The sequence below is a fragment of the Citrus sinensis genome, chromosome 3 (assembly GCF_022201045.2).
Source record: "Citrus sinensis cultivar Valencia sweet orange chromosome 3, DVS_A1.0, whole genome shotgun sequence".
NCBI classification, from domain to species: domain Eukaryota; kingdom Viridiplantae; phylum Streptophyta; class Magnoliopsida; order Sapindales; family Rutaceae; genus Citrus; species Citrus sinensis.
Window position 1 is genome coordinate 32,848,791 of NC_068558.1, and position 13,329 is coordinate 32,862,119.

The following is a 13,329-nucleotide window of genomic DNA, read 5'->3' on the forward strand; positions in this document are numbered from 1 at the left end:
AGTACTTAGTTTGAGTTGAAAAATGAAGAAAAACCATTGAAAACACAGAAAAATCGGGCAAAAAACGAAGTTCAGAACAAGTGAGACATGCAAGTGGGACAGGTGCATGTCTCACATAAACGCACTGCATTTATGTGCGACAGGCACCTGTCCCACTGCCTGCCGCACATAAACTCACGGATTTTATGGAGTACATGATTTTGAATTTGATTTGTCTCGTCGTAAGCTTCGAAACGGTATATTATACGCCTAAAACGGACATATATAGCTCAAGTTATGGCTTTCGAAACATAAATGAAATTTGGTGAGACATGCAAGTGGGATAGGTGCTGCGTTTATGTGCGACAGGCACCTGTCCCACTGCCTGCCGCACATAAACTCACGGATTTTATGGAGTACATGATTTTGGATTTGATTTGTCTCATCGTAAGCTTCGAAACGGTATATTATACGCCTAAAACGGACATATATAGCTCAAGTTATGGCTTTCGAAACATAAATGAAATTTGGTGAGACATGCAAGTGGGATAGGTGCTGCGTTTATGTGCGACAGGCACCTGTCCCACTGCCTGCCGCACATAAACCCACGGATTTTATAGAGTACATGATTTTGGATTTGATTTGTCTCGTCGTAAGCTTCGAAACGGTATATTATACGCCTAAAACGGACATATATAGCTCAAGTTATGGCTTTCGAAACATAAATGAAATTTGGTGAGACATGCAAGTGGGATAGGTGCTGCGTTTATGTGCGACAGGCACCTGTCCCACGACCTGCCGCCCACAGACTCCCCGACTTTATCGAGTACATGATTTTGGATTTGATTTGTCTCGTCGTAAGCTTCGAAACGGTATATTATACGCCTAAAACGGACATATATAGCTCAAGTTATGGCTTTCGAAACATAAATGAAATTTGGTGAGACATGCAAGTGGGATAGGTGCTGGGTTTATGTGCGACAGGCACCTGTCCCACTGCCTGCCGCACATAAACCCACGGATTTTATAGAGTACATGATTTTGGATTTGATTTGTCTCGTCGTAAGCTTCGAAACGGTATATTATACGCCTAAAACGGACATATATAGCTCAAGTTATGGCTTTCGAAACATATATGAAATTTAGTGAGACAGGCACATAAACGCAGCACCTATCCCACTTGCATGTCTCACCAAATTCATTTATATTTCGAAAGCCATAACTTGAGCTATATATATCCGTTTTAGGCATATAATATACCGTTTCGAAGCTTACGACGAGACAAATCAAATTCAAAATTATGTACTCCATAAAATCCGTGAGTTTATGTGCGGCAGGCAGTGGGACAGGTGCATGTCGCACATAAATGCAGTGCGTTTATGTGAGACATGCACCTGTCCCACTTGCATGTCTCACTTGTTCTGAACTTCGTTTTTTGCCCGATTTTTCTGTGTTTTCAATGGTTTTTCTTCATTTTTCAACTCAAACTAAGTACTTTAACAAATCACATTGTTTTATAAATGAAAAATAACAATATTTACAACAAAACCCACTTTAATTTCAAATTTAGTTGATAAAATTAATAGATTAAAGGTTTACATTGTATAAGAGCATAAACTAATTTTAAGAAGCTCTCACATTGATAATTATATATTTGATTATGCAATTGATTTATCGAGAATGATGAAGTTTGTTGAGAGTGATGAAGGTTTGTTAAGTTGTTGAGGAAAATCCGTATTTACTTTTGCTGGAATTGAAAAAGTGGCATGCCTTTGTAAATTTGATGAAAGTGACGAGGGTAATGTAGTCCAAATATAGGGTATTTGGCTAATTATGATAGAAAAAACTTTGGGGGGTTAAAGTTGAAAAATACAAAATTTTTATGGCCATTTTTGTAAATTTCCCGACATCTAATGGACCGCCAATATTCAACACTGAAAGTTAAATCAATTTTTGTCTTTTAACAATTGTATATCAACAATTTATGGTCCTAATTTTAACATAATGTGAACGTTCAAAGAAGACAAAATACTTGAGAATTTAGCAACCTATTTTTCCACGTGAGGAGTCAAGCTCCCCCTCCATTGCCTTTGCATTTATTTTTCAGTAATATCACTTTTTACTTTATATATGAGATTTTTAAAAGTAGATTTAGTATTCAGATTGTGTATAGATATCTAGAGTGCCAACGAACTATATAAGCTCTGCATAAAGGAACTTTTTTTATTCTAAGCTCTCTAGCTTTTAACGGTCTTATTCTACATTTTAATCGTATAATAATATTGTATAATTGAGATTTAATTGTTATTATTATATTTTAACTTACTAACCACGAATTATTTACGTAAAAGTTACTCAAAAAGAACTCATATTAGGAGGGAATATGGTCAGTAAGTAACCAAAGTATGCCACAACAAAAAATGATTTAGATATGCTAACGGTAAATCTTAACTAGTGCTTGTACTACTTATACATGTACGTTTGTACTACCAATGGTGAAGCCAGAAGTGTCCAGTCTGAGCAAGTACTACCTTATTAAGTTAATTTTCTTCCAAAACTTCAATCCAGAAAGTGTGAGAAACGACAAGCACCGTGCTTCAATTTTCCCCTCAAAAAGAAACAAGCAAGAAAAGAAAAAGCACACACGCTATACTTTTTAGTTCAACTTCCTCGGTGCTTTAAAGCTCTTTGGGAGCTGCTGTCGAAGTGTACTCGGCAAAGGTTAGCCTGGGTCCAATTGTTCTCATTTGCAGGTCAGATCTAAAATTGGGTCAGCAAGATAATTGCATAATTGAACCCAATTCAAACACCATAATTGTTTTAGAAAGACTGATATGCGTTTGTAATTGGTTTTGGTATATTTGTATTTCACCATCAGTGCGGCAGCTTTTTTTTGAAGTATAGTGAATGAACAGAGAAATTTGTAGGCAAGCTTATCCCAACTCCTTGATTGCTAGTTTTAAGTGTCTATTCACAACAATGAGCCAAGTTGATTCATCTCACTACCGGTATTTAAGGTCAAATTTATTAACTTAAATCTAAGATGTTATTATACAACTTAAACGATAATCCCAAGTTTTTTAAACTTTTAACTTTTGTATGATCAAATAAAAATCAGTTAGGTTGCAGTAGCCAACACAAGATAACTAAAAACAGAACAAATTCCATGAAAAGTTCACTAAAAAGTCTTTAAAAATAATTGCTTTGTACTATGAAAATTTAAAAAAAAAAAGAAAGAAAAGTGTTCCCGCATACTTTGATGTGCTTAATTTTTTTGTCTCAACCTCTCAATGTTAGTCAAAAAGTTTTCAAACAACCAACTTTGATCTCGTAAATTTAGATTTAGATAAACATATGCAAATCTACAACATATCTTATTCTAACTATTAAAAGTAATGCTTTCCATGATTTTCCTAAGTAATAAGAAATTGGTAGTGTTTTGATTGCCTCAAAAAATCCCAACTAATCAAACACTGCCCAAGATCTTTGTCTAGATAAATTCAAGTTGCATATGAATCAAATGACCAACCTTGATGACTCAATGATTAACAAGAACCTAGTAAACGAATTTTAGAGACCAGAAACACAAGTATCAAGCTAAGTTATCAACCAAAGCACATAGAAAAGAAGACTGATTTTACGTGGTTCAATTGTGCAAAGAAGCACAATCTACCAGAATGAGTTTTTACTGATGATTGAAGTTGAATTTATAGAGCTTTTACAGAATAGATGACAAGGAACGGGATGACTCTTTCTCTCTGTCTCTTATATCTCTCTAGAACGCTCTTAATTCCTCACTGAAACTGCCTCAACAATCAGCTTTGTATAACAGCCGATAACAAACCGGATTGCACCAGTTTCTGCCACGTGGATAACGGCCTGCAACAATCTTGATTCCCCCTCACATGCTTAATCACGTGCATGACTTAAGTCTGAGCCAAAACGTCTTCATGTCTCGCCGGTTATTAAGTGAGTCACACGTCCATCACGTGACAGCTTGAAACAAATTGATAGGAAAAACGATGCCGTTTCACATGTCCAAGTTTTAAATTCAGCAAATTAGTCCACAAAATTAAAGTTATTTATTTATTTTTTATCCAAGGACAACTCTTTGCTCAAACCAAAAACTCTTGATCTTGAACATCTTTATAATCACAGAGAGCCACCTGAAGCTTGGCTGCTCATCAGCCTCGCTTGGATTCAACCACTTGAGAGGACACCAACATCACTTTTTGCATCTGATGCTCTGCCAATATTTCCCTCGTCAATCCTTCCGCATTGGAAGCATAAAACATTAAAGAAAACACTGATAATAAAAAATTAAGTGACAATTCAAAATGTTATACAGTTAATGTTAATTATTAAACTCTAATAAGACAAGAAAGAAATTAAGAATATTAATTGTGAAAAAAAGTGAAATATTGATTCCAAATTATAGATCTTAATGTATGAAGCTATAAAGGAAACGCCCAGAGGATCTGTTTTGTGATGAAATTTTAAAATTTATATTTTAAAATAATAATAATATTTTGAAAATTTGCACATGTAAAAAAATATAGAAATGTGTGAATATGTTTTCATTTAGGTGGTAATTTTGCTTGCCTAATCATAATTCTTTTTGATATTGTATGAAAATAAAAAAATAATTGAATATTATTTAGAGATATATACTAAATAATTTATTAAAAAAAGTTTACAATCTATATACAAATTATGATCTATAATTTAATGAGATTCTGTATAATTGCACTTTAAATTTATAGTACAATCCAGAAGTTTTTCGAAAATTAACTTGGAAATCTACTCTCATAAATATACAAAAAGATATGTACGGTATTTTAAATTAAAAATATAATATTATAATTCATTATTAATTTGGTTTGTATTAATGGGAATCTTCCTTGCATTCTTCTTTTAGTTGTGCCAAGGATATCCTTGAAAAGGAAATGCTTCCTCATGTTCCTATGACTGAATTCTCTAGAACTAAGAAAGCTTATTATTTTGGGTAACTATAATCCTTCTATATATTATCATTGTCATTACTTTAGAGTAGTTACAGCTCTTATTGATCCTTTCTTCAGCTATATTATACATCGGCTTCTTCTTTGTGCATTTGGCCGGTGGGTTAAAGATGATAGATATCATTATGGCAACAAGAGGTTGGACCTTGCTGGTTCATTACTTAGAAGGCTTGTTTAGGATGGTTTGTTTCATTTTTGTGTTGAGGTAGTTGACTTTACTTGTGATCATAAGAATGAAGATGTATCTCTTTTCTTTTAATACCCCACTTTTATAACTAAAATAAGATGATTTATTTTAAAATATTTAAAATCTCAATTTTTTTTAATATAAATACAGATAATTAAAAATTTTACATGATAAGCAAAAACTTCATTACAAAATATAAGAGACACATAGAGATTCCTTAGTATATATTTCAAAACTTCGTTATTATGTAAGAGAATTTAAGATATTTATTTTTTATAACAACACGACCAAGCCCATCACAGTCCAACGGTTTGACATGCCCATATGCATTTCATCTTGGTTGGGACTTGGCGTCAGCTTGATCTACTCATTATTACCTACAATGTAAGGATTGCATGAGCCAATACCTAGTAAGATAACATGCAAGTATAAATTGTTATGCACATGGATGAGCTTATGAACATTAAATCTCTAAAAGAAACATAGAAATATAAAACAACTTTGTTAGGGCCCTACGTACATTGCACGACAAGGTTGGCAATTTTCATTCTTTAAAATAGCATCCCCTTAGGCCTAAATTAATAATTGATCTTTGGGCATTGCATATCGCCGTCCCCAAAAGATTACTCTTTATTTAGCTTTGAGGGCTTGCCCTTCTTGGAAATTTTACCACCCCAGTAGTACAACAATCCATTGTTCAAGACTCATTTTTAAAAATGTCTTCTTTGTAAAGTAATCTTAACATATTAACATGAAATGCATGTGTTCAATGCAACCTATATCATGACATGTAATGTTCCTAGATATATAACAAAGCCAACCATACAAAGTTTTCTAAAGACAACAATCTTTAGTATAGGCAGCAGTGCCGTCCATATAAAGATTAAATAAAAAACGTTATTATAATATAGATGGGAGAGTGGACTAGGGGTGGCAAAATAACCTAGACCCGGCCCGGACCTGGATGAACCCAGATTATCCGGTGCGGGTTGAACCCGGTCCAGAGATAAAAATAATGCGGATCCGGAATTCATTTTATAAACCCAGACATATCCGGGTCCGAATCCGGGTTTACATAAACCCAGATCTCCAAAACCCAGACTCGGATATCTTTATTTTAAAATTTATTAAATAATTAATTTTAAGTTATTAAATCTAAGTATAAAAGCAAAAAAAAAAAGGAAAAGAAAAGAAACCCTAAAACAAACTGCAGCCGCAGCAGCCCTGTTTCTCCTCTTCTCTCACCTTCTTCAATCTTCACGCCACAAAGCCCAAATTCATCATCGTCAATTTGTCATCATCCTTGTCAATATTCAAGTAATTCCCAAGCATCATCATCAACAGCTCATCATCATCCTCAAAATTCAATTCATCCCGTCACCGTTCTTCTTCATCAATTTGTCGCGTCGCCGTCCATGATTGACCATCGTCTTCATCGCGTCACCATTCATCTTGATTACATCGTCAACATACATGCTTCTTGGGAATTAATAGTGCTCTGAGGTGATATTAACATATGTGGGTCAGCTTTTATCTCTAAATCATGATTCATTTCAATTCATTTATATTCAAGTTGTCTCGATTGTAAAGAATCTATAATCCTTTAATTCATTGGTGCTTGCGTTTTGAACTCTTTCTAGAATTTTTCATAACCTGAAACGGGTTTATTTTTTTCAGTTCATTCAGTTATCCGGGTTTTAAACCCGACATCCAGAAACTCAAATTTCTCCGAGTTGAACCCGCACCGGACCCGGAGCCAAAAAATCCGGGTTTATATCCGGATCCGAAATGTAAAATTGTCATCCGGGTCCAAAACCGGGAAGACTAAACCCGGACCTGGACCCAGATTTTGCCATCCCTAGAGTGGACCATATCATAATTAAATAAAAATATCACAGTATAGGCGGCATAGCCAACCATATAAAAATTAAATGAGAAAATATGAAAATATAGGCGGCATAACTGACCATATAAGGATTAAATAAGAAAATATCAAATATAAGTGGCATAGCCAACCATATAAAGATTAAACAATAAATAATCACATCATAGTAGTCATCATAAGATAAAAAAAATAATTAAAGATGAATTTAAGTATGGAAAGAACATTATCCGTAAACTACAGTTGAAGTATTACTTACCTCTTAATCTTGACTTCTCTAGGCCCTCATAATTTGAGGATTTCTCTATTGTTTGATGTTATTACTTAGAATAGAAAAGGACAGAATTTCTAAAGTGATATAGAAAATGAAAGGGTTAGGGGAACTTTTAGGATTTACTAAAGCTAATGGATGGTTAGGATTTTGCCATTATAACTTTTGATTAATGGTTGAGATTTATCCTTCCATAAATATCTTTGTAAATTCTAGAATTTATAAATATTTTATAGATATCTTGTTGCATAATTACTTATGTCATCGCTTATGTCATCATTACTCTAGAATTTTCTATCATAAATATTTTCTATTATTATTATTTTAATAGGTAAGGGGATTTATTAGCCTAAAAATTAATTCTACTATATTCAAATGAGAAATTTATATCTCACAATTTCCTCCCCATTAAGAAAATTTTATGCTCAAAATTGATTTATTGAATAGCTCAGGATACTTATTCTTCGTATTTTCTTCACGTTCCCATGTTGCCTCCCCCATCGAGCTATTTCGTCATAGTATTTTAACTAGAAAAATCTTCTTGCTTTTTATCTCCTTTATCTTTCTATCAAATGATTGGATTGGACGTTCTCCATAGGTTAAGTTTTCTCCTAGTTGAAAAGCCTTATAATCTAGCACATGAGAGGGGGTCTGTAACATATTTCTTTAACATGAAGATATGAAAAGACATTGTGTATCCTTGACAATGGTAGAAGAGCAAGTCGGTACGAAACGTTCTTGACATATTCAAGTATTTCAAATGGTCCAATAAACCTCGAAATTAAATTTCCTTTTACAAATACCTTATCACCAACTTGAAATTCTGAAGGCCTTAAGCTCTTATCTACATGACTTTTCTGTTAACTTTGAGCTACCTATATTCTTGGACGTATTTTCTCGATCGCCTTAGATGAGACAACAATGAGGCCGGGCCCAAGCTACCTTTGCTCGCCCATTTCATTCCAATGAATAGGTGACCTACATTTTTTACTAGATAGAGTTTCGTAGAGTGCCATGCCGATTATTGCTTGATAGCTATTATTGTAGGCAAATGCAGCCAAAGGTAGATATTTGCTCTATGATATTTGAAAGTCGATAGTGCATCCCCGTAATATATCTTCTAGTGTTTAGATCGTTGTTTCTAACAGACCATTTGTTTGAGGGTAAAATGTTGTACTAAATTTTAATTTTGTTCTCATGGCTCTATGTAACTTTTCCTAAAATGTTGAGGTGAACCTTGTATCTCGATCAAAGATAATAGAAATAGGTACACCATATAGTCTTACTATCTCCTTTATGTATATTTCTGCAAATTGGTTTATAGCGCACGTCATTCAAATAGGTAAAAAGTGGGCAGACTTTATGAGTCAATTGACGATAAGACAAATGGCATCATGCATTTCTTTTTCAATTTTTTTATTACTGTTGGTATTTATGCAATTTTTTAGAAAGTTAAACTAGAATGTGAAAGCTTATGTGAAGAAGGTTCTAAGTATTTGTTGCTTTCTTTCTTTTTTCCTTTTTGTTTGATTTTGAATCACTTTTTTCATTTCTTCTGGTTTGCACTCATGCAGTTCATCCATTTTGTAAATGTTGGATAAGGATCTATATGTTAATTTGAAATATGCTATTTTAGCTAAAACAATTACCCATGGCATATAAAGTATTCTTTGGCTACCAGTAATTAGGGCCAGCTAGATGCGTTTATTACAAGAACAAAATTGTCAAAGATTTTTTTATTTTTGATCCATTTGAATACATGATAGTTTTTTTTGCTCACTCAATTTCTACTTTGTAGTATTCCTTGTAGTATACCTTTTGATTACATTGATCTTGTGGTCTTTCACAAATGTTGAATTACATGATATGCGCCTCTACCTTGTCGCATTTGCGAACACTGTGTTCTCCCATAGGGCAAAAAGGTAAACTACTTATTGTTGTGCATGATTTTGTTTTATTGAGGGTTCATTCATGCTTAGTTTTGTTTTTCTTTTATGCATCACCATGTTGTTATTTTGTTAATTTGTTGCATATAATTAATTGTTTTCACTTTATTTTTCTAAAGAAGTTTTCATTTACTAGGTACACAAGTAAAACCTAAGCTGGCACATAATACACAATGGGTTAAGATTTGTTCCTTTCCAACACTTTTAGGACAAGTAAGTTAAAATTGTGCTTATAGGATATATCTATAATATCTATTTCTGATTGTAGCTTACAAGAATTTGTTTTGGTTAATCCAGGCCTGTGGACTAGTGAAGAATCTTGCTTTGATAGTCAATGTAACCCTCGGCTCATTAGTATTTCCCATTAATGAGTTATTAGAATATGAGCCAATAGTAGAAGCCAAGGTGCATTTTGTAATTTATGGCACTTAGACGTTAATTATACATATTTCATTTATGGCATTTAGACGTTAATTATACATATTTCATTCACATTATTTCAATTTTCTCTTAATTCTAGGATGCTACTGCTAACTTTTTTCTACAAGTTACAAAAATTTTTGTCAATGGTTGCTGGGTGTCATGCATGATGTTGGTTCATTGGTCCAAGCTTTGAGACACTTGAAAAGAAATGTCATTATACTTTTATTTCATCTATTCGTAAAGAAACCTCCGTATTAAAAGTTGGCAAACCTATTGGTGTACTCTAAACTTTCTTTAGTATTATTTATGCCATTTCTGAACTATTTTGTTTGTCTACCCATATACAGGACTTTATAAATGCTGCAATTGGGGTTTCTAGGGATATCCATTCAAAAGAATTGTGTATATACACTGATTTTGGTCGTTGTTGTCGTCCATTGCTTATTGTCCAGAATCAAAGGCTTCTTAAAAAGAAGAAAGATATTGACGCCTTCTATGACAAGGTTAGCCAAATAGTTCTCTCTCTCTTTTTTATTAATGATTTGTCTTTTCTGTAGTTACATGACTTTTATCTTGTTAATCTTCTAGAAATCTTCCGAAGATGGTTGTTGGTGTGACCTTTCTAAAAAAAGGGTTTATAGAATATATTGATCCATAAGAAGAAGAAACCATAATGATTTGCATGACAATCAATGTGAATAAAATGGTATTGGTTGGTCAAAAACCTGTTATCGTGAGACGTAATTTTTAACTTGCTAAAAATTTGATTAACACAAATTTGTTTCAGGAACTTGTAAATGCAAAGCTTCGTCCAGAGGAGGCTACTTCTAATGCATACACGCATTATAAGATTCATCCATCCTTGATATTGGGAGCTTATGCTTCAATTATACCATTTCCCGACAATAATCAGGTGCGTCATGCTTATGACATTTCTCTGGTAAAATATGTTTATATATTGACTCAATCTCACCAATTTTTTTTTTCTTTTTCTTGATGGGGTTTGCTTTTAGTCCCCATGTAATACGTTTCAAGCTGTAATGAGCAAGTAAGCAATTGGAATCTATGCTACAAACTACCGATGACATATGATACTGCATTTGGTTTCAATTTTTTTGTGATTGGAAGCTCATTTTCAGCATGTCATATATAATGATATTATTTTTCCTTTATATGAATTAGGATGCTTTAGCCTATGTTCTTTACTACCCTTAGAAACCACTACTTGCTGGGAAGCCATAAAATCGCTTCAAGTTAACCAACTTCCTACTGGTGTGGTGAATATATAATTTAATGCTGCGTTATTGTTGCTCCTTATGATCATAGTTTTCTTATAATCTTTTTGTCTCTGTTATTTGGCATTAGAATGCAATAGTCACTATTGCCTGTTATGATGGCTATCATCGAGGAAGTTCTGTTGTTATGAACCAGTCATCTATGGATTAAGGATTATTTCGATCTCTTTTCCTTCCATACATCTAGGTAAGCTGTTGTTGAGATATTTTGTATCTTAATTAACACGACTCAAAAGTATTGATTACTTCCGAGTATAAGAGTGTCTAATTATAATATAATTCAGTGAGTTGGGGTTGATCCACAAGGAATCTATAAATCTAGTAGTCATTATTAAAAGGGATATTATCATTTTACTATTAAAGTTATTCTGACATATAATGTCAATAGCATGATTTGCCGAAAAGTACATTTTACTACCAAACGTTTGTGTCGTTATCAATTCACTACTATTCCGTTAAGAATTTTATGCGGTGTCCTTTGGGCCAGAGGTTTCAGCTGCGATCCAAGAGATTCTAAACTCTAATTTGTTATCGTCTGACTTCTTTTGCTCATGGATTTTAGATAAAACTTCTGCGCTAAGTCTTGTTCAAAGTATAAGTATAGAATTGAACTTGATTCTGACTGATTCCATTGTTAAAATGCATGAGTTGTGTGGCTACTGGCTACTCTCCACTGATGGTTTGCTGTCATTGTACTTGTGCGTCAAAGAAGGCTTTCTTAATATTCTTGAGGAAAATGTTGTCAGGTAAGGCTAATCTGTTCACATCTTGAAATAATTATTTGATGGTGAATATTTGTTAAAGTTATCTATTTTCTTTATTTCTTATGATGAAGTAGATTTGATGTTGAGAAAAAAATTATTAGTGTTCAATTGTGTGTTGAGTGAGTGGTTTAAATGAGTATTAAGAGTAATTAAAAATTATATAGTAATGTTAAATTGTTCATAATATTAGTTTAATGAAAAACTTCTTAATTTTTTTAATAAAATATAGTGTTCAAAGTGTATTTTATCAATAATGTTGACATTCCTACATTTGAGTCTTAATTTTATGTGTCACTTGTTCATTAGATAATATATTTTATAATTTATAAAATTATTATTTTATTATATAATAAATAAATGACTCATCAATTAGGACTAAATTGAAACATAAATGTTGAATATTACGTTTTGTTAATGTTAAAGTGTAATGGTCATGTTATGTAGCAAAAATTCATGTATTTATTTTTTATTTATTTTATAAAAATTCAGTTTTTCATATACATAGAAGTTAGTAAATTGAAATTGTTTCTATTAAACTGTTGAAGTGCAGGTGTGCATTTGCTATATATATGATTTTTCAGAATCTTTTAGTTAAAAAAAAAAAAAGACTCGTACTTGATAGGTAATTAACTAGGAAAAATAAATAAAGAAGAAAGGTGGCAACTTAAGTGTAATTTCATTAAAAATAATGGATAAAATATATAATTAAATATTTTGTTGATAATGAGACAAAAAGTTATTTTATGTGATTTTGAAGAAACAAAAGAGTAATGGACACATGTCTAATGTACAAAGAGTAGGCGAGTAAGTCGCACTGACCGTAACACTATTTATATATACTGTTGTGGACCCGCCTGAGTGACAGTTCACGTAACACTACTCGACTTTTCTGGCTTCTTAATGTAAACTATCGTTGACCTCTTTGTACTTTATATTATTAATAATTTATTCATAAGTAGGACCTGTCTACCTTACAGATTCTGTATGTAACGGACTGTGAGTTGACAAGAAGAGAGATGGATGCGTGACACGTGGACGGCGGATGGACCGGGAGATAATATCTGGAACCGGCCATTCCGGTTTTCTTCCGGTGACAAACTGAACTCCTCCCGGTTGCTGACCGGTAACCCGTCACTGAAATTGGTTAAAAAAACATTACGCTTGCCGTGTAGGGAATTATTATTCAGACTGGTGCATATAGCAAGCGAGGTGACGATGCATCTCCAGCAACAGCATGGTGTAAAAAACCCCTCCAAAATTAATTATCACTTTGGATCCACGGTGTGTGCTGCAGTTTAAGCTTGAGCAAGAGGTGAAAATGCGGCCAATATATCTACTCCAGGGGCACTGATGTCTGGCTGAAATGATTTTTGAGCATCAGATCAGTAGAATTCATTATCGTATTTACATAGGTGACAACGCAAAGTTTTAAAATAATGTATACCTTCAAGATTTCTGGTACAATTGCATTTGGCCCGCGTAAAGAAAAGCCAACGACAACAGGGGCATCAAAATCCTTAACTGCTTCAGTTTTTAATATTTCTGCTACAGGCGTTCTATA

The 13,329-nt window shown here is 33.2% G+C and overlaps 2 protein-coding genes across 5 annotated transcripts in view; both read left to right on the forward strand.

The window, feature by feature from the left end:
• The window catches only part of LOC102631444 (putative disease resistance RPP13-like protein 1), a 42,961-nt gene that overhangs the window by 13,233 nt on the left and 16,399 nt on the right, over positions 1 to 13,329 (forward strand). The gene's annotated exons all lie outside the window — the stretch shown is intronic.
• Positions 6,227 to 13,282, forward strand: LOC112496178 (DNA-directed RNA polymerase II subunit 2-like). Of its 3 annotated transcripts, XM_052437158.1 has the most exons (8): positions 6,227 to 9,262; positions 9,423 to 9,499; positions 9,584 to 9,691; positions 10,057 to 10,212; positions 10,497 to 10,622; positions 10,723 to 10,757; positions 11,075 to 11,750; positions 12,746 to 13,282. In XM_052437158.1, exons 1-7 carry the CDS (start codon positions 9,190 to 9,192, stop codon positions 11,082 to 11,084), a joined length of 585 nt encoding a protein of 194 aa, XP_052293118.1. In that variant the 5' UTR covers positions 6,227 to 9,189; the 3' UTR covers positions 11,085 to 11,750; positions 12,746 to 13,282. The 3 variants fall into 3 exon arrangements, with proteins under 3 accessions (XP_052293118.1, XP_052293116.1, XP_052293117.1); XM_052437157.1 differs by lacking the exon at positions 10,723 to 10,757 and having other exon boundaries at positions 6,229 to 9,262; XM_052437156.1 differs by having other exon boundaries at positions 10,497 to 11,750.

Coding starts and splice junctions, on each gene's coding strand:
- LOC112496178 (XM_052437156.1), top strand. CDS start 9,190: ATGTTGAATTACATGATATGCGCCTCTACCTTGTCGCATTTGCGAACA. Junction 9,500..9,583: donor TTCCAACACTTTTAGGACAA/GTAAGTTAAAAT, acceptor TGGTTAATCCAG/GCCTGTGGACTAGTGAAGAA. Junction 10,213..10,496: donor TTGACGCCTTCTATGACAAG/GTTAGCCAAATA, acceptor AATTTGTTTCAG/GAACTTGTAAATGCAAAGCT.